General features: G+C 37.0%; 1 protein-coding gene across 2 annotated transcripts; it reads left to right on the plus strand.

Moving 5' to 3' along the window:
- The first annotated feature begins 42 nt into the window (after positions 1-42).
- On the plus strand, positions 43-17,844 carry LOC113075002 (wings apart-like protein homolog). 2 transcript variants are annotated; one of them, XM_026247719.1, is made up of 20 exons: positions 43-261; positions 1,733-2,187; positions 4,383-5,004; positions 5,166-5,467; positions 5,742-5,857; positions 5,971-6,066; positions 6,149-6,313; positions 6,923-7,059; positions 8,608-8,719; positions 9,311-9,538; positions 10,386-10,497; positions 10,580-10,677; positions 11,003-11,079; positions 11,176-11,336; positions 11,473-11,588; positions 12,477-12,716; positions 12,810-13,008; positions 13,261-13,349; positions 15,159-15,254; positions 15,634-15,699. In XM_026247719.1, exons 2-20 carry the CDS (start codon positions 1,755-1,757, stop codon positions 15,697-15,699), a joined length of 3,465 nt encoding a protein of 1,154 aa, XP_026103504.1. In that variant the 5' UTR covers positions 43-261; positions 1,733-1,754. The 2 variants fall into 2 exon arrangements, with proteins under 2 accessions (XP_026103504.1, XP_026103503.1); XM_026247718.1 differs by lacking the exon at positions 43-261 and having other exon boundaries at positions 1,755-2,187; positions 15,634-17,844.
- The last annotated feature ends 5,228 nt before the right edge of the window (positions 17,845-23,072 follow it).

Raw genomic sequence — 23,072 nt, forward strand, 5'->3', positions numbered from 1 at the left:
GGTTCTGGTGTGACGCAATACTTTACGCCGACGTTAGGGGCGGAGAAAGAGGGGCGACTCTAATGGCGTATCGCAGTCTGACCGATCCAGCTCTCCACAAATAAACAACAGCAGTACTTCACGATCTGGCCTAATTTGTGCTTTTGTTAGTTGTACCGCGCTGCAGCCGCGCTTTGCGCTTTTGCTCATTGAGCAGATCGCCTGGGCTTCTATTTAGCGGCTTCTCGGAGCACAGAGGCCCAGAGGAAAGACGGCGGATCGGTGAGTGTGCAAACATGTAACCATCTGTTAAATGAACAATGTTTCTGCTCGTAATGTTAGTCATTACAAGGTAAGTTCACCCAAAATCACACCTTCTGACATAATTTACTCACCACTGTGTTGCTATAAACATGTATGGCTTTATTTATTTCTTGGAACACTAAAGAAGATGTTAAGCAGAACGTTGGGGTCTGACAGCCTCAGTCACCATTGACTATCAGTGCAGCTTTTTCCATACAATAAAAGTAAAAGTTGACTGAGGTGTTATTATGGTGTCAGCCTGCCTAAAATCTTCTTTTGTGCTCTTCTGAAAGAAAAAAAAAAAAACTCTCGCAAGTTTCAAACAACTTAAGGGTGAGTGAATAATAAAAATATGTAATTATTTCGCGTACTGTCCGCATAATTCTTTAAAAAACGCGTTGAATAAAGAAGTTGTGTGCCAGTAAAGTGCTCCACATTTTGTTTGTTACTTTTTATGATTTAAACCATCTTTTTACTATGGCATCCCTGTAAAGCCTGATGAAATAGTCACAAATGGAAAAGTTTTTTTGAACCTTTATAAAACAAAATATTCAAATTGTAAAAAGTTTCCATATGTGTTTTATGTTTTGTATCATATTTGGTCTATCAGGCTTTTATGGCCCATGTAGTATCATTAGTGAGAATATGGAGCGCATACTCAATAGGAAAATCATAAAACAAATTTCCAGAGACCCAATCTCAGCAGAAATATGCAGTTTGATGCATTTATTATTTATATAATGAAAAAGTAAGATAAAATTCTGATAGCGTATAATGTAATGCAACTAGATTATTATGAGTATAATAGAGTACTTGCATAAAATCTATATAAATATTGTGACAATTCTTTTAAATTATGAGTTTTATGATCAAAGCTCTTAATTTAATTGTAGGGGGCAAAACGTATATTAAAACACTATGATGATGATAGATGTACAAATAAACTTTCCTCAAAAGCCTTTTGTGTCATTGTGTTGATTCTTCAATTCAAAAATGATTTTAAAAAAGCCTGCATGATCAAGTATGCCTAAGTTGCAAGTCTTTAAAAATTGCAAACAATTTAAAAGTTATTAATAATAATAAAAGAAAAAGTATAAGTATTTTTAGAGCACATAGAAAGACACAAGGTGAAGAGATTTTGAAAAATTATCTTATGTTATTTTACTTGTTAAAGAATTATTGAACTCCATCACAGGGCTGAAGGCATGTGGTAGATTGTGTGCAGGTTTTTCAGAAAAGTTTTAAATTTATTGGACTTAGAAATTTCTGTATCAAATATGATACAGTAGGCTTTATTGGGTTAAATTGAATGTATTATTGCATATTTATCTGTTTCAGTCCCATTGTAGCATTTAAAACAAGGTGTGCTATGCTTTTCTTTGAAATCTTTCCTAAATGCTGAGATATTGACATGATCTTTAATTTCTCCATGTCTTCTGTTTCCCTCTAGAGAATATGTAACAAACATCAACATGACGTCCAGATTTAGTAAAACATATACACGGAAGGGAGGAGAGGCCAGCTCGAAGTTTGATGAGGTGTTTTCTAATAAGAAAGCTACGCTTAGCACCAAATGGGGAGAGACCACCTATAAGGCACAGTTGGGGGTCAAACGGCCCTCGTTCAAGCCAGAGGTTCCTGAGCTGACTAAACGACCCCGCTTTGATGATGACGACAGCTCAGAGGACCCCTTTGGCTTTGATAGTGATGAAGAATCCAAAACGGTCACATTCAGAGGTACTCCACAATCTGAGACGGGCTCCGATGCAGCAGGATCCGGGAACGAGCAGCTGAAGGCCCAGGCAGAAAAGCCCAGTCACGGCACAGCGGTGACTGCTGTGGGTACTTCCACCTTGGGCAGCAGCCCAAACATCAGCACCGGGGTGGTTGGTATTAATAACCCAGGTAGGACATTAAGTAATCAACAGGGTTTGCTTTTGAAGAGCACGCAATTCATGCAGAAACATGTTATTTACCTGAGAAAGGTCTTAAAGGGATAGTTAATGAGAGCAAAGTGAAAAGAATCCATACTCTTAGAAATTCTTCATTCTGTAGGGTGCTTTAAAGTGGCCAGTTTTGAGCACTTCGGTTTGGAATGACCCTTTAAAGTTGTGGCCATGATTGCTCTCCCACGATTGGAACGCAGTGAGTGAGAACTCAAGAACCTGATCGTAAACGATACCAAACTATACACAAAATGATAGCGTTTTTTTAAATTGGATCAACCAATTGATTGGAAAGGTCACACTCTCGTTCACAGATCAGACATGGTTACTTTTCTCAAATCAGTTATTTAAATTATTTACAGTGAACAATGATTTCAATTTTGGCTTTTAGACTTTCGAAGTACAAAATACTATTTTTTTTAATATTATGTCATCATTTTTGTCCATGCATCAAAAGTCCAAAAATCCAAAATGTATAAGTTGCATAAAGTTCATTAAAATATTTTAAAACTGATCCATATGAATCAAGCGGTTTAATCCAAGTCTGCTGGAGAGACACGATTGCTGGGCGAAAATGAGAGGATGTTTAAAATGTGAATTTGTGCTCCAAAGATCTGAACAAATCTTTTCAGGGTTTTAAAATTACACGAGGGTCAGTAAATGAATTAATTTGTGGGTGCACTGGGTGTAAATGGGTGCCACTGAGTGTGTCTGTAATGCAATCCACATTATGGCTTTGCAGTTACTTTTAACTTCCAGACAGTCATTAACACACAATAAACGATGTCATGACACAGTTATTATTGTGCTTGTGCCATTGCTCTAATGAACCCAAGCACCTGGCTTTGCTGTAATTTAGGGGGCTATATTACAGGTTACCGAACATGACCTAGATCACTTTAGTCAGATCCATATTATGATGTTTGAGTCATTATGATGACCTCATACCATTGTGCTATGTGGGGTGAAGTCACTCATGTCTTTCTGCAGCAGTTATTCTGGTTTTATTCAGTGCTGAGAATAGCAGTAGCTCTGCTGAAGTCTTGGTTCTGTAGTCGAGGGGCTCAGGTAATCACACTAGCATGGACTCTGGGGCTCAGCGGGATATTTTCAGCCCTATACAGTTCCACACTTTCCCTCGGCTCTTTAGCAAGTCTAATTACAACATTAGAGGAGCCGTGAAACAAGGACCCTCTAAGGACCATAAAAATTCTAATAGTAATAATTCTATTTACAGCCAGCTGCACTCAGCCTTTCGTCGATCCAAACCTCTATGACTTTATTTGTTCTGTGGAACACAAAGAAGATATTGTTAAGATTGTGCTGGTCTTTCATTTCCATGCAGTTGAAGTGAATGGAGAATGTATGTTTGAGAATGTTCTAGAAAGATGCAAAGGCACCATTAAACCCCAATTCATGATCCATATGACCAGTGTGGGATATCCCAGCTCTTCTGAAGTCATTGTTCAATGAAAATCTTTTTTTCCCCTCGTAGGACTCATGAGTGAGAAATAGTGGTGTCTGATTTGTGAACTAGATGTTCTTCTAGGTTCTATCTTTTAAATCAATTGATTGATCCAGTTCACGAATCCGCTGAATGACTTGTTCATTGTGTTCAACAGAAGAAAGTCAGTCATACAGGTTTGGGTGAATGAATGATAAAAGAAGATTTTTTTGTGTAAATTATCCCTTTAAGAATTCAGGGTTGTCATATTTGTTGTTTTGGTTTGGTGTACTGTTTTATATAATTTTTTTTATATCGCTGTAGTTTAAGACAGTATAATTTGAGATAACATTATATATTTTAGTGATGTTATATTTCTGCAATATAATTATGCATAAGTTTTTTTATATTGCTATTACTTATAATTCAATTTTATTTGCTTGTCTTTATATGTAAAAAAAAAAAAAAAATTCTAATATTATGTATTTTTGTTTTGCTATGGCTTATATTCAAGCAATACTTTTTTTTCTATAAAATATATTTTTTTTATTTTGCCATTGTTTATAGTTATAGAATACGATTTTATGTAACAAAGTTATGCTTTCATGTTCCACTATTTCAGGTTTGCATTTTTCACAACCAACCAACACTTTATTAATCACAAATTACGATATCTTATTTTTTTAATATATATATATAATTTTTTGTAGCTACAACATTTCCAACCTCATCGCATGGCAGTGCAGGAGCCTGGAGCAGATCCAGTGCCACAGTAAGCAAACCAGTCTCCCAGATCTCCAGCTTAAAAACCCACAGTAGAACCATCTCTGACTGGGACTCTTTCGGGGAGGACTCTCCTCCAGGGGCCGGCGAGGGGAGTTCTACCCAGGGTGGAAACTCTTCAGATGGGCTCAAGAGCTCAGAACAGTGCCCTGATGAACCTGAACCTCCAGTGGAACCTGTTGACTTTGAGCAGCTTCCGCTTCTTAAACCATCCAGCGACAGAGTGTACCGACGGCCACGGAATAAAGAGACGGATAGTTCTGGAGCCGGTGATGCACCAGTTCCTGCTGTGACTTCAACACCAGCCTCTGCGCTGGTGAAGAGTGCCCCTGCAGGGGTTGCTGGGAGTTCAGAGGTCAAGCCCGCAGGTCGGGGCCGGGTGAGGGACTACACGGTTCTTCACCCGTCCTGTGTGTCCGTGTGTAACGTGACTATCCAGGATTCAGTAGAAAGGAGCGTGGATGATTTTGCCAGCCCAGTGCAAGCTGACATAGGAGAGGCAGGAACCTTCCGGAGGAAATCCGACACACAACCTTCCAAACCTACGAGGTACAATATAAACATACTCTCTTGATTCACCAAAGCATGTATTTTTGTTTGTATTCGCTTGATTAGGTTTTTTTTTAATTTTTTTGTAGTAATGCAGAAAACTTCAGAACTAACTTATTGTCATCTGGATTTCTCTCTTCATATTCTATATTTTTTTTTAGGTTCAGACCTGCTCAAGGTAAAAGTAAAAAGGAGACAAAACTGGAGTTTTTTGGCTTTGAGGAGAATGAGGCTCAGGACGCAGATGGAGACGCCACTGCATCCGGCAGCACCAGCTACAAGATCAAATACTTTGGTTTTGACGACCTGAGTGAGAGTGATAGTGAGGATGAAGACGACTTAGCTGCTAAAGAGAAAAAGAGGAATAAGAAAGCAGAGACGGAAGCTTTGACAAGCAGCGTGGGCAGTCCCCAGATCAACGACTCGCAAGAGAGTCAACAGAGTCAAAGCAGCCTAAGTACAGGTATTCTTTTATTCAGTTAACTCTTTCGAAGGGATTTTTAACAGAGTTAAGCCAAATACAATTTAAGAGTTCTTAGCAAAAGATAAATGGTAAAAATCTGATAGAATTAAGCCATAGATTTTCTTTCCATGAAAATAGCCACAGAAGCTGGCATGGCATTAAAACAAACAAATGTTGTTTCATTAGAGCATTAATGGGAATTTAAACTATAATTATGGATAACGATTATTTGTAGAGTTATCTCTGGGTTCATGATGTCTCTTTTTTTTGTTAGATTCTCAGGAGTCGCTGGATGAGACAGGAGATACAGGCTCACAGAAGGAACGACATGGAAAGCAAAGCGACAGATCAAAGGAGATCGAACGCAAGATCTTCAGCAGGCCAAAAAAAGTAAAGCTAAAAAAAAGCTTCATTTAAATAAGCAGAAACATCATTAAAAAGCTACATTTGAATTTTGAACCTAAAAAATTTGTGTTTATTTTGTGTGTGTGTGTTTAATGCAGTCTCCTGCTAAAGCCGTTTATAACGCTCGTCACTGGAATCAACCCGAGCCGGAGGAAGTGCCGCCTTCTGCTTCCTCTCATACTGTGGCTGTACCTGTACGTGAAGTACTTCTGTTCAGGACCTCACATGTCCTCTGTCTTTGCACACCATAATGATGTTATTTTTGTTGTTTTGCAGAAGGCCAGTGTGTCCAGCAGCAGCAAAGACACAAACTCTCATAAAGATGATGGAGTGTTTAAAGCTCCACCCCCTCCACCCAAAGTCATTAAGTCTGTCACTATCCCCACTGAGCCATACCAGGACATCGTCACTGCACTAAAATGCAGGACGGAGCACAAGGAGGTGAGCAATACAATCCGGGAAATAATGGAAATCATTCTTTCTAAAATGTTTCCACTTTTAATAACTTTAGTACTTCATCTTAAACTTATTTTGTTTAATTTGGATATTTAAATTTTTCTTCCAGTATTCTTAATGGTTTTAATCTAGTCTTTATTTCAAATAAGTTTTTGTTAAAAAAAATTTTTTTTATAAGATTTAGTTACGTTACAACACTGACTTGAACAAATGACATGCTCATATTTTAATATACCTCGCACCTGAGTATAAGTGGCATCTGTCCAAAAATATGTCATGATGAGGAAAAAAACATATATAAGTCGCACTGGACTATAAATCACATTTATTTAGAACCAAGAACCAATAGAAAACATTACCGTCCACAGCCGCGAGAGGGCGCTCTATGTCTTCAGTGTAGACTACAGGAGCAATGAGCAGCATAGAGCGCCCTCTGGCGGCTGGAGACGGTTATGTTTTCTCTTGGTTCATGTCAAATTAATTTTGATAAATAAGTCGCACCTGACTATAAGTCGCAGCACCAGCCAAACTATGAAAAAAGTCCGGAAAATATGGTAACTGTTTCTTCCTTGCCCTGTGTGTCTGTGTGTGTAGTTGTACACGGTGGTCCAACATGTGAAGCACTTTAATGACGTAGTGGAGTTTGGGGAGAATCAGGAGTTCACTGATGACTTTGATTATCTGGAGACGGGCTTGAAGAGCACACAACCCCTCAACACACGCTGCCTTAGGTGAGACAAATGCTGAAAGGAGTATTCTGATTATTTGCAACCTCACGCCTATGTATCACAGCTGTAATTTGCTGTAAATTATTATAGATAATGACTTCAACTATGAAACTGACTCAGTACAGCTTTAAATCTTTCTTAGCAAATAAATATGTAAGTAACAACAACGTTGCAATAATAGTATTTATTAGGTGTGTAACAGTTCACAGAAATGATGGTTCGGTAAGGCGGGGTGGAATTAAATCTCATAATTGCTTCGTTCCTTTTCATTGAGCAATGGTTTACTGAACAGATTTTGGCTCTGTCTTTAAGTAAAATTAATTATATGAAATTATATTAAAACAATCTATTTAATCTAATGCTGCAAACTGTATAAGGAGTCCTGTTGTGCATCACATTAAAGGTTACATTAAACAACAAAGCCCAAACTATTGTATTCAGCTGCTATTTATTTTAAGATATAATCATCAACACTAGAAAAATTAATTAATAAATAAAAGCATCTACATGTACATTAACTTCCGAATCTAATTATAAAATTACTTTGACTCCAATTCGTTGTTGAAATGTAATCATTTTCACAGTGTCTGTCATAACTAGTTTTAATGACAGATTTATATCAACATACATAAAAAAAGTGCTTCTATTTAGCAAAATGACACTCAATGACAGTTTCCAGTTTTCAATAAGAATATGTGTAACATTACACTTTTAGTATTTATTTATATTTTAAACTTTTTTTTATTTCATAGTTTTTTTTTGTTTTAGTAATATTTTCTGTTTAACTTTCATTTATTTTAAGTTCATTTTTAGTGCTGTCAAATTATTTGTTTGCCAAAATGTGTCTATATAATATGTGTGTGTACTGTGTATATTTGTCTATATACATACACACACATACATGTATACATTTAAGAAAAAAACATGTTGGTTATAGATCAAATATATCTAACTGTAATATAAATATATACATGTAAATATTTTCAAAATATATACAGCATGTGGTTCTATTTATATATACATAATAAATATACACAGTACACACACATTTTGTAAACAAAATCTTTTATTTTGGATCTGATTAATTCCAATTAATCGTTTGACAGCACTAGTCATATTAGTACTTTAGCTTATTTTATTTCAGCTGTATTTTAATTGACACTCTTTAATAGTTTTAGTTAAGAATAATAATGTTGATGCACACAGGAACCCCCATATATGCACTTCAAGTCAAGTCACTTTTATTTATATAGCGCTTTTAACAATACAGATTGTGTCAAAGCAACTTTAAAATATTAAACGGGGAATATAGTGCGTCAATAATGCAAAATGACAATAGCAAACTCAATTTTCAGTAAAAGGCAGTTCCCCATTGAATTCAGTGATGTCATCATCCAGCTCAGATTAATTTAAATAATATCAGCCTACAGCAAAGTCACATTGTGTAGAGGACTCATCTGGTTCCTGTAGTAAAAAAACATTCTCACACACAAAGACACGTTTATAACAAAAGCCGCTCATCCTTTTTTCCTCCTTCATTTCTGGCTGCAGTATAATCAGTCTGGCCACACGCTGTGCCATGCCCAGCTTCCGCATGCACCTGAGGGCCAGAGGGAAGGTGGCCCAGGTCTTTAAGATGCTCAGTGATGCCCAACAACACCCGGTGAGTGACTGAATCAGGCCCTAACCAACATGCCAGTCATGAAACCAACCAACTGCCGTTAATGTTAAAACCAACTAATCTGTATAACCAAGCATCCTTCCGAACTGTCACAGCTCTATCATTATGAACACAGCTACAGTGCTGTGTGGAGAAACCGTTTGTTTACTTCATTAGTATACATTAATTGGAGATGTAATCATCTCAGCGGGAAGACAAGGGAGAAATGCAAACAGAAGCTGAGCCGTTACTCTGTAAATCTCGTTAGTTCAATTTACACAGATGGAGCGTGAATGTTTGCCTTGGCTCTTTCGGCTTGACTTGGTTTTGTGTATTGAAGGATGTTCGGTAAAAATAAATTAAATCCACTTAATGAGTCAAGACAGATGTTTAGAATAAAGCTAGAGACTAGAAGTCTTGCGTTGCAGTAAAGCACTGTTTTTATAATGCTAAGTGACTTGTTTTTGAAAGTTTTGTGGCATTAAGTTCATTTCTGTTGAGGACATTGATGTGCAGGTGTTCCCTTAAAAGTAAAGATAAGATATCCAGAACATTTTCTTTCTCTTTCTCTCACCGTGCTTTTGGATCTGGTAGAACCTGGCTCTTTGCACAGCATCTCTAATGTACATACTGAGCCGAGACCGGCTAAATATGGACCTGGACCGGTCCTGTCTGGAGCTGATGATCAGGCTGCTGGAACTAGAGCAGGATGACTCCGTAGCAGACCAGTTAACAGCTAAAGAGATGAGCCGGGTTAAACAGAAGATCCGCAAACTCTGCGAAACAGTCCACAACAAACATCTGGACCTAGAAAACATCACAGTGAGTGACTGCTGTTTCTCGCACCTTTGATGTCAGAACTGACAGAGAAAACCAATGAATGTTTTAGAGGAGATGTTCTTCCGTTCACCTTGGCTTGGTTCAGACAGGCAGCAAAAAAATCTGTTTTTTTGTTTAGCTGTTTGTAGACTGAATAGCGAAGAAAGCATAAGAAATCAAACGCTGTCTTTGACACAATGTATTTTTTTTTTCTCGAAAAGGTTTACATTCACTACTTTTTAAAAGTTTGGGATTTGTAAGATTTAAAAAACCGTGGGAGTGTGAAATATTATTACAATTGTAAATGATTGTTTAAAACACGTTTTCTATTCAAATATATTTTGAAATGTAGTTTATTCCTGTGATAGCAAAGCTGAATTTTCTTCAGTGTCACATGATCCTTCAGAAATCATTCAAATATGCTAATTTGCTGCTCAGGAAACTTCCCTTCTTATCTGTTAAAAACAGTTGAGCAGCTTAAATTTTTGTGGAAACCGGGACACTTTTTTTTCAGGATGCTTTGATGAATAGAAAGTTCAAAAGAACCACATTAATCGGAATGGAACAATTATACAATTTTGTAGAAGTATATGTCTTTACTGTCACTTTTGATAAATGTAATGCAGCCATGTTGAAAAAAAAAAAACCCTACTGATCCCAAACTTTTTAATAGTAGTGCATGCAAGTATAAAAAGGCCAACAGGCCTTTCAGAAGAAGCCTCTCTTTTTATTAACTACCTTTCAAAAGTAAAATGCTGCTTCGGTTTTTAAAATGGAAATAACCTTTTTTAACTTTGTATGTGCATCTGCTTGAATGCTATTTTCTAATTTGTTACTTTTTGCATCTCAGACTGGACACTTAGCGATGGAGACATTACTGTCACTGACATCGAAGCGAGCCGGAGACTGGTTTAAGGAGGAACTGCGGTTACTTGGGGGTCTGGACCACATTGTAGATAAAGGTACCTTAACTGCGTATACCTGGACTTAATTCTGATGTTTGTCGAAAGAGAGGGTTGAGATATCTATATTTTTTGCCCTCAGTGAAAGAGTGTGTTGAGAACTTGAGTAGAGAAGAAGATAAAGAGAGTCTGGTGGCGTCACTTTGGGGAGCAGAGCGCTGTTTACGAGTTCTGGAGAGTGTGAGTATGATAATAATGAAATGATTAATAAAATTAGGACTAAAGAAGGACCTGCAATAATTAACCTGCAATAAGTAAATAATAACATGGACTTTATTGACCTACATTTATTTGTAATGATGCCTCTTCTTAAGATGCTTACTCTTTAGATCTGATCAGTTTTTGGAAATTGCACCAAATAGAATGAAACCGACATGATGTATAATTGAATATATGTAGTAATATTTACTGCAGGTTGACACAATACCTTTGACAGCCCTTGAGGAGAATGCATGTAATTACTATGTATAATTAATAAAAAAACATATTCCTCTTTCACATCCAGGTGACAGTCCATAATCCTGAGAACCAGACTTATCTGATCGCCTACAAGGAGTCCCAGCTCATCGTATCCTCAGCAAGGTGTGTGTGATGATATAGAAAGTCTAGTCGCAGCGTTGCTTTGTGTGATCAGTCATTTTGTCATTCTGAAGTTGTGCTTCGTGTGTGTGTGTGTAGGGCCCTGCGGCATTGTGAGCAGATGATACAGCGCTACAGCCGAGAGGTCTCTTCACCGAGCTCCGCCCTCCTGCAGAGTAGTCATAGCAACGTGGGCAAGGCCGTGGAGGATTGTATGAGAGCTGTTATCGGAGTTCTGCTCAACCTCACACATGATAACGGTGAGACACTTTTAGATGTGTGACTGAGAGGATTTAAACAGTGCTCACCAAGTAATGAAGTAATATAAAATAACTTTGTGTAAATGTTAAGATAAGAATGTAAGATAACCCTCACATCATCTCTTTGACCCCTCAGAGTGGGGCAGCACTAAAACAGGTGAGCAGGATGGCCTCATACAGACAGCTCTGGACTCTGTTCTGAAGGTCCCACGCTATTTGCCTCAGGAGCAGAGATTCGACATCCGTGTCCTGGTGAGAAACTCCACATTAATTACACGGACCTGCAGCTTCAAAAATACCATTTATAAAAGAAATCAGTTCAAAAATAACAGCAAAAGTTTTTTCACAATATAAGATTATTCTAAGTAAATATGCATATCAGTGCTGTAAATCGATACATTTTTGTTATTGTGATCAATCCCACCTTACATTAATGTTTTTAAATATACTTTTGTATTGTTATAATTTCACATTCGTTCTTCAATTAATGTAGAAACCGCATAAAGACAGTATATTTAAGTGACGTGTGTGTGTGTATGTATATATATATATATATATATATATATATTATTTATTTATTTATTTTTTTCTGAAGGTGAGTATTACTCCTAGCAATAATACTGATGTCTCTAGGAAATAGTGCCCCCCCCCCCCTCCCAATATTTAACCATTGATTATAGCCATTCAACATTACAGGAGCTATCAGGTATAACATTCATTAGACTAAATAAATGTATTAGTTAAAAAACAACTACTTTCGGTATTCAAAACAATATTCAATATTCACATAAACCCATTATAATAAATGCCACAGAGTTACTTATCAACAGCTGTGTAAAAGGTACCATCAAAATAATCGAACTAATATTACAATAAAAATAATTCAAAGCAAATGTGGCAAGATAAGAGACTAACAAAAACTTCCATGCATGCACAGTCTTGGCAGTCGCTGAGGTGAAGTCTGAAAAGTCTCCCGTTTGATGTGTTCATAAAGACGTTCTGCGTCTAAATAAGCGCAGTTCTTGTCAAGAAGTTGAACTGAGTTTGTACTCTGTAATACTGACCGATTCTATTATTCTGTTCAGTATTGAAGTGCCGGTGTTTTTGCCGTGAGTGTGACAGTGTTTTATCTGTGCACAGGGTCTGGGTCTGCTGATTAATCTGGTGGAGTACAGTGCCAGAAACAGACACTGTCTGGTGGAAATGGACCTGGACTTTAGCTACATGATCAAGATGGAGGTACACGTGAAGTCGGAGAATGACGTGAAAACAGAAGGAGAGGAGGAGAGTAAGGCGGACGGACCAAAAACGAATAAAACCGAGTGCGAGAAGGGACCCGCGACAGTAAAGTCATCAAACGCGCTGGCTGCTCTAGTTCAGGTGAATATAGTCTCCATGTTTGGTCTGCGAGATGCTTTATCCTTAAATCTGATATTGGCCAACTAAACCAAGTGTTTCTGTTTGTCTGTGTAGCTCTTTCTTGAACGGGAACAAGCAGCAGTGCTAGCTGAGGCACAGACTGATGACCTCATAAGTGAGGCGCCCAAATCTCAGGCAGACCAGAGTGGGGAGTGGAAAGAAACATCTGGAGAGATCCAGTGGGTGGCCTCGGAAACCAACGACACAAATGACAAGAAAGAAGAGGAGGAAGAGGAGCTTGACCTCAATAAAGGTACAAATTATTCCCAATTACTACACTTTTGACATTGGACAATGGAATTGCATTTCACATAATTTTTTTTGTTGGGGAAATTACACTAATATGAACTGAAATTAAATTGCTATCATATTAATAGTGTACATTAACCATTGTTGCTTTTTTTTAAAAAATAGTCTTTTGATATCCTGCTGCGTGTTATAATGTATTTTATGTACTTGTTAAAGGGGAAGATTTTGTGTAAGCATCCTGTCTTTCTTTTTTTAGCTCTGCAGCATGCTGGGAAACACATGGAGGACAGCATTGTGGCATCATACTCCGCTCTTCTTCTTGGGTGTTTATGTCAGGAGAGTCCGGTGAGCATCACTTCTCTTATTCTTTAGTTGCTCCAGAGAGCAGCTAGTTGGGTAATTGATTGGTTAGTTTTGAACCAAAGCATCTATGTAGTTTTGTGTATTTTTGTGACTTCCTCCAGTGAAGTGAGTGGAATTTACTGTCATAACTATGCCAGTCCTCTCTTTTCTTGCAAGTCCACTCACAATTTCTCAGTTTAAGTCTAGATTCTGTCTGCTTGGCTTCATGTCTGGATTTTTGGTCTTGCTGGGGGAACAAATCTTGTACGTTGCTGGTGCAAGTTTTCACTTGATTTTGTTGCATTCATTGAACCCTGATACGCCTTCTAGGGCCTGATGCAGAGAAGCATGATACTGTCATCCCCATGATCTGCAGTGAGGAAGGGGTGTTTCAGATGATGCTCAGTGTGTAGCTTACACGCTACATTATATTTCCTCTGATGTCCAAAAACTTGATCTTTGATCTCATCAGACTACACAACCTTCTCCTGCTGCATTAAGAGTCTCCCACATCCCTTCTGGAAAACTCCAGCTGAGATGTCATATGACATTTTTAACGGTGTCTGTCTCTGTACCTCTTTCCCATGAAGCTGTGAGTGGTGAAGCACCTGGTCTCTTGCATCTCTTCCACTGAAGCTTGTAGCTCCCTCAGGGCGGTCATGTGTAGATTTACAGCTGTGCCAATACTCTATTTCTTACCTAATATAACCGTACTCCCAGGGTTGAATTTTGAAATCATCTTGTATCCATCCCCTGCCATATGCTTTTCAATTACCTTTTCGTGGAATTGCTTGGAGTGTTCTTTTTATTTTCATGGTCTGTGTTCTGCCACAATAATGGCTCACAGAAGTTGAACCTTGCAGATTTATGAGTGTATTTGTACTATAATCCGCTGAAACCCTGTGACTCTACACACGATCATACCCCTGATAATGTAAAGAAAAAGAAACTTGCATCACTGTTTCCACAACAATTTTGAGCAAAGCAACTGTTTTCCACTTTGATAGTAGGAAGGATTGTTTCTTGAGCACCAACGCAGTATATCAGTAATTATTTCTGAAAGGTCATGTGACACTTAATACTGGATTAATGGCTGCTAAATATTCAGCTTTGCCATCACTGGAATAAATTACATTTTAAAATCAATTAAAAAAAGGCGGTTATTTTAAATTGTGATAATATTTTTCATATTTGTAAATTCAGCCCTGGTGGGAATAAGAGATGTCTTTCAAAAACATATCAAATATATCGCTAAATATTTTCGGGTCAAAACTGAAAATTCTGGATGCCCTGAAAATGGTTTTTAATAATTATTTATCATTTTATTAAATAATATAAAATAATTTTGTGAGACTAAGCTAACTCTATAATTTTAACGATACTAAATTTAAATATACAAGCCAAAAAAATAACCACACATTTATTGACAGTAAAACAATAAAATTGGACCGAAAATATATGAATATTAAATATCAATATAATCTTTTTATTACGTTCTTTGCAACCGATTTTTTGTTTAATTATCCAAATAATGTATAGTCCTGCAAAGCTATTATTATCCGAGCACATGAGCAGAGCATAGTGACACAAGAGGATAGCGTCATTTATCAGCGTTGCCCTGTACTACACCATGTCATAGCACATAAGCGCTATTGCAAACAGGAGCAAGTATACTTCATAGAAATGTCCTGTCGGCGCATTATTGATAAGACTTTGCTTTTTGTGAGCATGAGTGAGTACATGAGTGGAGCATTCGAAAGTTCTAAATGTAGTGCATCCCTAAATATAATATCCTTTCTCTCTCTTTCTCAGATGAATGTGAAAATCGTACGGGAAAACCTTCCCAAAGGAGATTTCTCTATCATGACTGAAATGCTGAAGAAATTCCTTAATTTCATGAACCTGACGGTAAGTACAACCAATGATATCAGAGATTTTGCTCCTTGCATTGCACAATTAAAAATGGCAAGTGTTACGTTATTTTAATAACTGATGGAAATATCAGCATGACAAAACATTGTGAAATTCTGTAGTACATATTACTTGCTTGTATGCAGATGCTGAAAAGTCATCCAAATGTAATTCTAGTGGTCGGACCAGAGTGTGTCTTGGCTGTAGTTGCACCTGGCTTTAAATGTGTTATCGAATTGTGAACTGGTCACCATGCATGCAATCTAGTGCCAGGTGTAGAGGGCCATGATGTTATAAAACATGTAGCTGTTCTCTCATGTCTGGCCAGTGACATTTAAATCCGTTTTAACTTCTCTCTGTTCTTTCCTCTCGTCAGTGTTCTGTCGGAACCACGGGACAGAAATCTATTTCACGGGTGATTGATTATTTGGAGCACTGTTAGCAGAGGTGTCGTATTTCCACCTCTTCTGTGGGTTAAATCTGGACCTGGCCACGTGCCTTAGGCCCTTCAGGACTAGAAACAACAGATCCGGTGGTAAAGGTGGTTAAGTGTCGCTACAGTCACCTGAGTGGCTCACTGCAGAGACTTTCATGTTCTGTTTTTTTTCCTCTTTCTTTTCGCTTGTTTTTACATTGTGTGTTTTTCAAATGCTGTCTCTTTCTCTCATACTCACACACGTACACACACTCGGCTGTGTTTGCTTAATATTTGGGTTTTGAAGCCCTGATTCTCATGTAAAAAACAAACATGATTTTAAGATGGTTGTCCTTGTTTGTAGTGTAAAGATTTACACTAAACCTAGTAACTTATTGATATTTCAAACACTGAGGGCTGAGGCTTTGTTCACACTGCATGCAAATCCGCTTTGCTTTTCAAATCTGAGTTTTAGGCCAGGCTGTTTACACATGTAAGAGAATTTATTACACCGTAACAAGAGTTGTAGAAACTGGTAACTTTGCCTCTGCTCATGACATGACACAAGCATCGAGAGGCATTTTGTGTGTTCAGGAATATATCCTAAAATATTATTTTTCATGTTTTTAAAAGAAGTCCCTTATGCTCACCAAGGCTGCATTTATTTGGTCAGAAAAACGGTAATATTATTAGAATTAAAAATAAGTGTGTTCTATATGAATACATTTAAAGATATAGTTTATTCTTGTGATGGCAAAGGTGAATTGTCAACAGTAACTGTCTTTTTAATTGAATGCATCCTTGCTGAATAAAATAATTATATTTTATATATATATATATATATATATATATATATATATATATATATATATATATATATAAAGGAATTATACTGGAGTCTGGTCCCAAATTTTGAACCGAATTGTACATGTTGTTTGCTGTTGAAAGTAGACTCTAAAAATAATAATAATAATAAAGCTAATTGAGTCCGATGTGCAAAAAAATAAAAATAGAATAATGATTTTGCTGCCAGTCTGAAGAAAGCCTAAGATGCCTAACGAACCAAAGACAAAGACCTTGTGAACATGACACCGTGGATTCCTGTAGGGATTCTTGTAGTCCTGCTCACAAAGTGTTTAATGATTATGAGATGTTTAATGTTCATATATCAAACGTTTCTTTCACATTTATACTGAAACCAAGCTATTATGTTTGATTTCTGTAAAAACTACACACTAAACAAAATGTTTTGGTGATTTTTATCTGGATCTCAAGGGAAGAATTGTAGGGGGCTCTGGCATATTTTCATTGCTTCTTTGATCTTCCAGTGGCGTCTGCAGTTTAAATACTTCTCTGTGTGAAGAATCACCATCTTACATTACCCTTGGAAAAAAGTTTTTTTTTTTTTAATTCATAATGTTTCTTTGATTAGTTTTGGAGACTGTGCTGTGAGAGCTCCATTTCAATGTAAAAAAAAAACAACAACAAAAAAAAAACGGTACTTAAAAATGCTTTTCAAGTGTTTTAGTGCGTTCATGACTCAAATCAAAATGCTCATCCTTTGTTAATTTAATTATGATCTAAATAGCATGGAATTGAGATTTATTGTTTTATAATTTTATGAATTATTTTCTTTATCTTTTGATGTGATTTCAGAATTTTTTTTCTTAATTATGTTTCAGACATTTTTAATTCCATCCTGTGTATGTCTGCAGAATGGCTGGAAGCTGCTGAAAGGTCTTCAAGAAAAAAAAAAAAAAACTAAACAAAAGACAGTGCATACTTTTTCAGACCGAACTAAGCAAAAGTGTCTTCTATTCCTGTCAGATCTTTGCTGAAGCAGAGCCATATGTAGTAAAGCTTGTTCTATTTTGTAAAACTGAAGCAAGTTTTACGATAAGTTAATTTACAGATCTGAATTAATTTTTCTTTCAATTGTACATATTTCTGTACATATTTGATGTTAGACTGCTAGACTACTTTCACCAACTTTTCTTCGTTTTATACGTTCCCCCCTTATTGCATTATTTTAGATAAATTTTAAATTACAATTACAAGAAATATATAAATATTATATATATATTAATGGAAACGATTTGTACCATTTTCCAGGATGTTGTCTTTGGTTACAATGTAAATAATTTGACCTTGAATAAATACTTGCTACTTTCAGTATTTGACTGTTTTATAACATCCTCTGTGATTCCAACCTACTTGCTTGAAAGTTGTTCGTGTGAAACTACAACTGTCTGAAGACCCCTTGAAATCAAAATGTAACGAAGTAAACATTTGTTGTCTTTGAAGCATCAGTATAGATTATATCTATCTATCTATCTATCTATCTATCTATATCGTTTTGATGTTTCCTTTTCAAGGAGTTTTTTTTTTCTTCTTTTAAAAAGTTATTTTGAACATGTCATGCAGGGACTGTACTCAAGGCAACACCGATAAATGACCAAAAGAAATCTCATTCACAATTGAAAAGCAAAACCTCCAGTGACTGAAGGTCATATCTTGTGTTCTCTGCATGAATTTTGTCTTTAATATGCTCAAGGTCTGTGTATAATATGTGCTGTGAGCCTCCCTATTTATTGTGACAGCTCGACTTGAAGGTCAGAATTGTATTGACGCTTTAAAAATGTTTGGATATTTTTGTCCTAAAGCACATCTGTGTGAAAACAGATTTTTGCTGCGTCCGTCACGATGCATGTTTGCCAAACAACAGTCTGCTTCACCTTGTGACATTCTCAGTTTTGTCATGTTATGTTTCGACAGTTTCCACAGCTGGTTTCCAGAAGAGGGCACTACGGCTCAAGTTCATGTCCTTCCAGACAGTGTTTTTTTTTTTTTTTTCTTTTCTTTTCTAAGGGCTCTTTGCTAACCTGCTGATGTCTATACTCGCCGTAAAGGACTTTTTAAATCATGCTCTGCTGCTGCTGTCCTGCTGACAGTGGTGATTTATGCTTTTCCACCTTTTCAGATGGGTGTTACGATGAACAAACCCCATAAAAGTAGTTTGCTTAAGGAGCTGGACCCCCTTCCTCCAATTTGAGACATTTGTTGCCATTAAAAAGCAAGAGCTGTCTCCACCTGGCAGTGCGGTGGAGTTCAGCGCTCCTCAATCTGACCTTCATCTTCTGAAAGCATGGAGTTCTGATAGAACTCTCTCCTGCACTCAAGAAAACTTTCTTCTCCTTCCACATGACTGCAGCAGACAGGTTGAGGTTACAGCGTGACACTCAGCAGCAGGAGCGTTTGGATCAGATGTTGTGCTGCAAGGCCAGAGGCTTGTTCTGCCCTGGTTCTCACTGGAGGGTCACTTACTCCAGGGTTCAACAGTATAAATTCTCCCAGGCGCTGTGTGTTCTCTCTGTGAAATTAAATGGCTCTGCAGGGTATCGCTCCTGCGTTTCCGTGTCATAGCGATGACTTGTATGGATTTTCAAAGCTCTATCACATTCTGGTGAAATATAATATTAGGTGAAATCATATGATGAAGAGTGATATCTAGGGGCAGGTAAGGCTGGAGTGTCAGTTCTTTTAAGATTCAGTGTCTAATCACTGCGGACTGTTTTAGTAGGCCTACTTGACAATCAACAGAAAGTTGCTTATTAATGATATTTGCTTATCAAGTTAGGGATTGTACAGTCAGTTGATCGTTATCGTAAAAAAATAAACCAAACCGGGTGATAAGCCCATCAATGTGGTAGCATCTTAAATTTAAGGCTTAAGAAAACCAGTACTAGACGAGAGACATCAAAACAATAGTTGACCCAAGAAATGAACATTGGCTGAAAATTTAAGAGGGTCATAATGTAGATGAGTTTGCTTTTCATCTGAACACATCTGGAGAAGTTTTGCATGTGCTCACCAATGGATCGTGTGCAGTGAATGGGTGCCGTCAGAATTAAAGTCCAAAGAGAAGAGAAAACATTACAATGATCTGCAACAAGTAATCCACGCAACTCCAGCACAACAGCCAACGTCTCGTGAAGCAAAAAGATGGATGTTTGTAATAAATCTAATAACGCTTCTTCCAGTGGAAAACGTCCATCTCTTGTCCTCTCACATTAAAATCATATTTGTTTAGACCTGTTTAGGACTGCTTTAATATGATAATGACCATTGTATATAGAATCATTATAACAAACATTATAACAATAACATATTAATAAAATCATATTAATTCCAAAATCCTTAAGAGATAAAAAAAATGTCACAGTTGCTGAGATGATTGTCTGGATGGCACGATGAGGGGAATTTGGACTCCCTCACTAAATACAGACCCATGCAGGGAAAATTTCTGGCCAGATGTAAAGAAGGGAATCAGTGACACAAATGTTTTTAGATGCTAAGCCGTATGTGGCCCTAATTAGAAATGGAGATAAATCAGAGGTAAGAGTGTAATTTGGCTGTGAGTGGAGACTCCTGACTGATCAATGAGACACAAGCTGTTAAACAGCTGTCAATCACAGTATGTTCTGTCAAACATGTTGTTTCTCATATAATGAGTTTGTTGTATCTTGCGGCTCATTTTTGGATAACTAGGGGATCTGTTTCATTAATTACTGAGCTTGAGATTCTATCTAAACTTGATTTTTGATTCTAAACTTGAAAATAAACAGATTTTTTAACAACTGGACCTGAGAAATATTTAAAATCCTGCACTATTTATGGGTCACTAATGAAATAAATACATTTATGACAGATAATGAGACTCTTTGGACAGATTATCAGATATCATTGCATCCACTGGAGCTCAAGATGCTTTATGGATCATCTTAAATCATGTTTGAGAACACGATCATCAGGACTGACACAAACATGTGGTGCTCATCCAGCTCAAATGCTGCTGCCATTAAAATAAAACACATTCTGAAATTCTTTTAAATTACTATTATTTACTTCAATTGTTATACTAATAGAACTTGTAATGAAAAGATAAAAAGGTATTGGATTTGAAAAATTGCAAAACAAATGCATTTTCATTAATGGCTTCAGAATTTTGGACCCTACTGTATTATTTAAGTTCAGTTGTGTTCCATTAGCGCCTGTCTGATGCCTGTTGAATGAGTGGAAATGAAATGAAACCGATCCGCAAATTGAAATCTTTCAGGGCTGATTGAACACTGATCTGTGGATGATCTCATATTTTTAAGTAATAATTGTTTGGAAGGTAGATGTGGAAGGCAGGTTTTGCATCAGGAACACCGAATCATCATATTAATTGTCCGGCCTTTCTAGCCTACAGAGCCTCCCCAAGGATGGCAGAGGGAATGAAACGTGAGAGCAGCTGCTTGTGAAGCCTGTGTGTTTGTGTGTGTGAGAGAGATGGAGCTGTCTGCTGTTTGTCCTGCAGGAGGAAATAAATCAGAGCAGCCTGGCCATGAAAGTTTAATGAAGAAACAGAAACAGACTCACTCAGTCCAGCCCGGTCTTATCATAGCCATCTTTCTTTCAGCCTGATTTAATAGTTCCTTCTGACAATACTTATTATAATTTTTTTTGGACATGAGTAAAAGATGTTCAAAAATTTGACTTCTACAGTATTACAAAATTTGATGTTTTTTCCAGTATATTACGTAATATTCTGAAGCAAAATATACAATTTTTATAATTTATTTATTTTGTTTTTGAATGCTGTATGATAGCATATCCTATAAAAATTCATCTCAAAGCGTCAGTTGGAACATGTTTTGAAACATAGTAGGTGGCTTCTAGTGGCCATTAACACAGAAACCTTCAGTTATGATGATACATGTTTTTCTATGTTGCTAAGAATATTATTTTGTCAGAATATGGTTACTGTTAAATGAAATGGATGGTATAAAAAATCTGTCGGAACAATCGCATAGCGGCATCTCTTGTTGGTTGGTGGCGGTTTAACAAGCCAATTACAACACGTGTATTGTTCAAATTGTGCCTCGTGCTCCAGTGTTATTTTACTCAGAAATCATTGTCTGGAGAGGAACACATTCGAGTAACATTTTCCCTGACAATATTTGTGATATCAAGTCATGTGTCTGTATTTTCTGTCGACTTCAGACCTAGATGGCCGATTTGCAGTCAGTTCGTGATTTAGAATCAATGGCTGCATCCAAAAACTTAGGCAGCTAACTTGCTGCCTCACTGCCATATGAGACGATGACTTTGCAGGCAGCGTTTTTGCACAAACGCACCTCATGAAACTAATTTCGGACAGACTTCTGAGGCAGCGCAATGGTTTAATCATCTACAACAAAATAGCCAATTTTTGTGATAACTAAACGAATATTGAATTACTATAATACCGATTTCTCGCTAGAACTTACATCAAAATTGCAAAAAGTTAGTCAAAATATACATTTACACACAAACTGACCACCAAGCGCAACTTTCAGACACCATCTTTTTTTTTTTTTTTTTTTTTAGCTCAACCATGACATAATGGAACGCACAGGATTGTGGGATACCAAAGGCAGTGAAGGATATATACTGCCTTCAAAAACTTCTGGAGACAGGAAGTTAAGCAGAATTTGGATTCGAATGTGCCTTGATGCCTTCATGCCTCGGAATGTTGCCTCTGAAGGCAGCATTTTAGAGTTTTTGGATGCAGACAATGATTCACTCACAAACTGAATCACTGGTAGCATATTCATACAAATGGCACGCCAGGAGTAAAACATAGTTTTGAAAACAGAACAAGATGAAAGATGGATTATGTGGATACTTATTTACAACTACCTGAAATCAGTTTAAATACATTGGGTTTGCCATCGATGAAGAATGTCGATCTAATGCACCTGCATGTGAATCTTGTGACCTGCAGTTAAACAGCATCATTTTTCAACAAATAGCATCGAAATATTAAGAGTAAACAAAATCATGTAAAGGAACCAAAATAACACACTTCTTGTTTGACTTGGTCACTTTGCTAGAGAATGTGAAGATACGTCATGCCGCGTTGTATGCTGAGGTGCTGCCGCCATTCTGGGAGGATCGCCCTCAGCCACAAATGCTGAAATTAATAAGGATACATGTTTATCTTTTGTTTTGCCTTTGCTTTGAAGTTAAATATTTGCATTCTTCGTTTTAGTGTTTGCAGGGAAGAGAAGCCATTTTATCGCTTTGCATGATAATTCGATTTCTTTTTTTTCATTTAGGTTTTGTAGAATTTCATTTACAATGTGGATTTGGTTACATTACAGTGTTGCACGCTGGGTGCTCGCTGCAGCTTCAGCCCTCATATGGTGCCATATCCAAATAAAAGTATGCATTCAACAAGCTGACAGAAGTCCATCCAGTTCTTTGTTGGAAACATTTCAGTTGTTTCAAGTATAATTGTTGTCCTTGTAAATACAATTTGTTCCATGACCGGAGGAGAATCGGAGTCATATTCTGCGGAACAGACACGAACAATG

Source organism: Carassius auratus, unplaced genomic scaffold (genome assembly GCF_003368295.1).
Source record: "Carassius auratus strain Wakin unplaced genomic scaffold, ASM336829v1 scaf_tig00016040, whole genome shotgun sequence".
Lineage (NCBI taxonomy): Eukaryota > Metazoa > Chordata > Actinopteri > Cypriniformes > Cyprinidae > Carassius > Carassius auratus.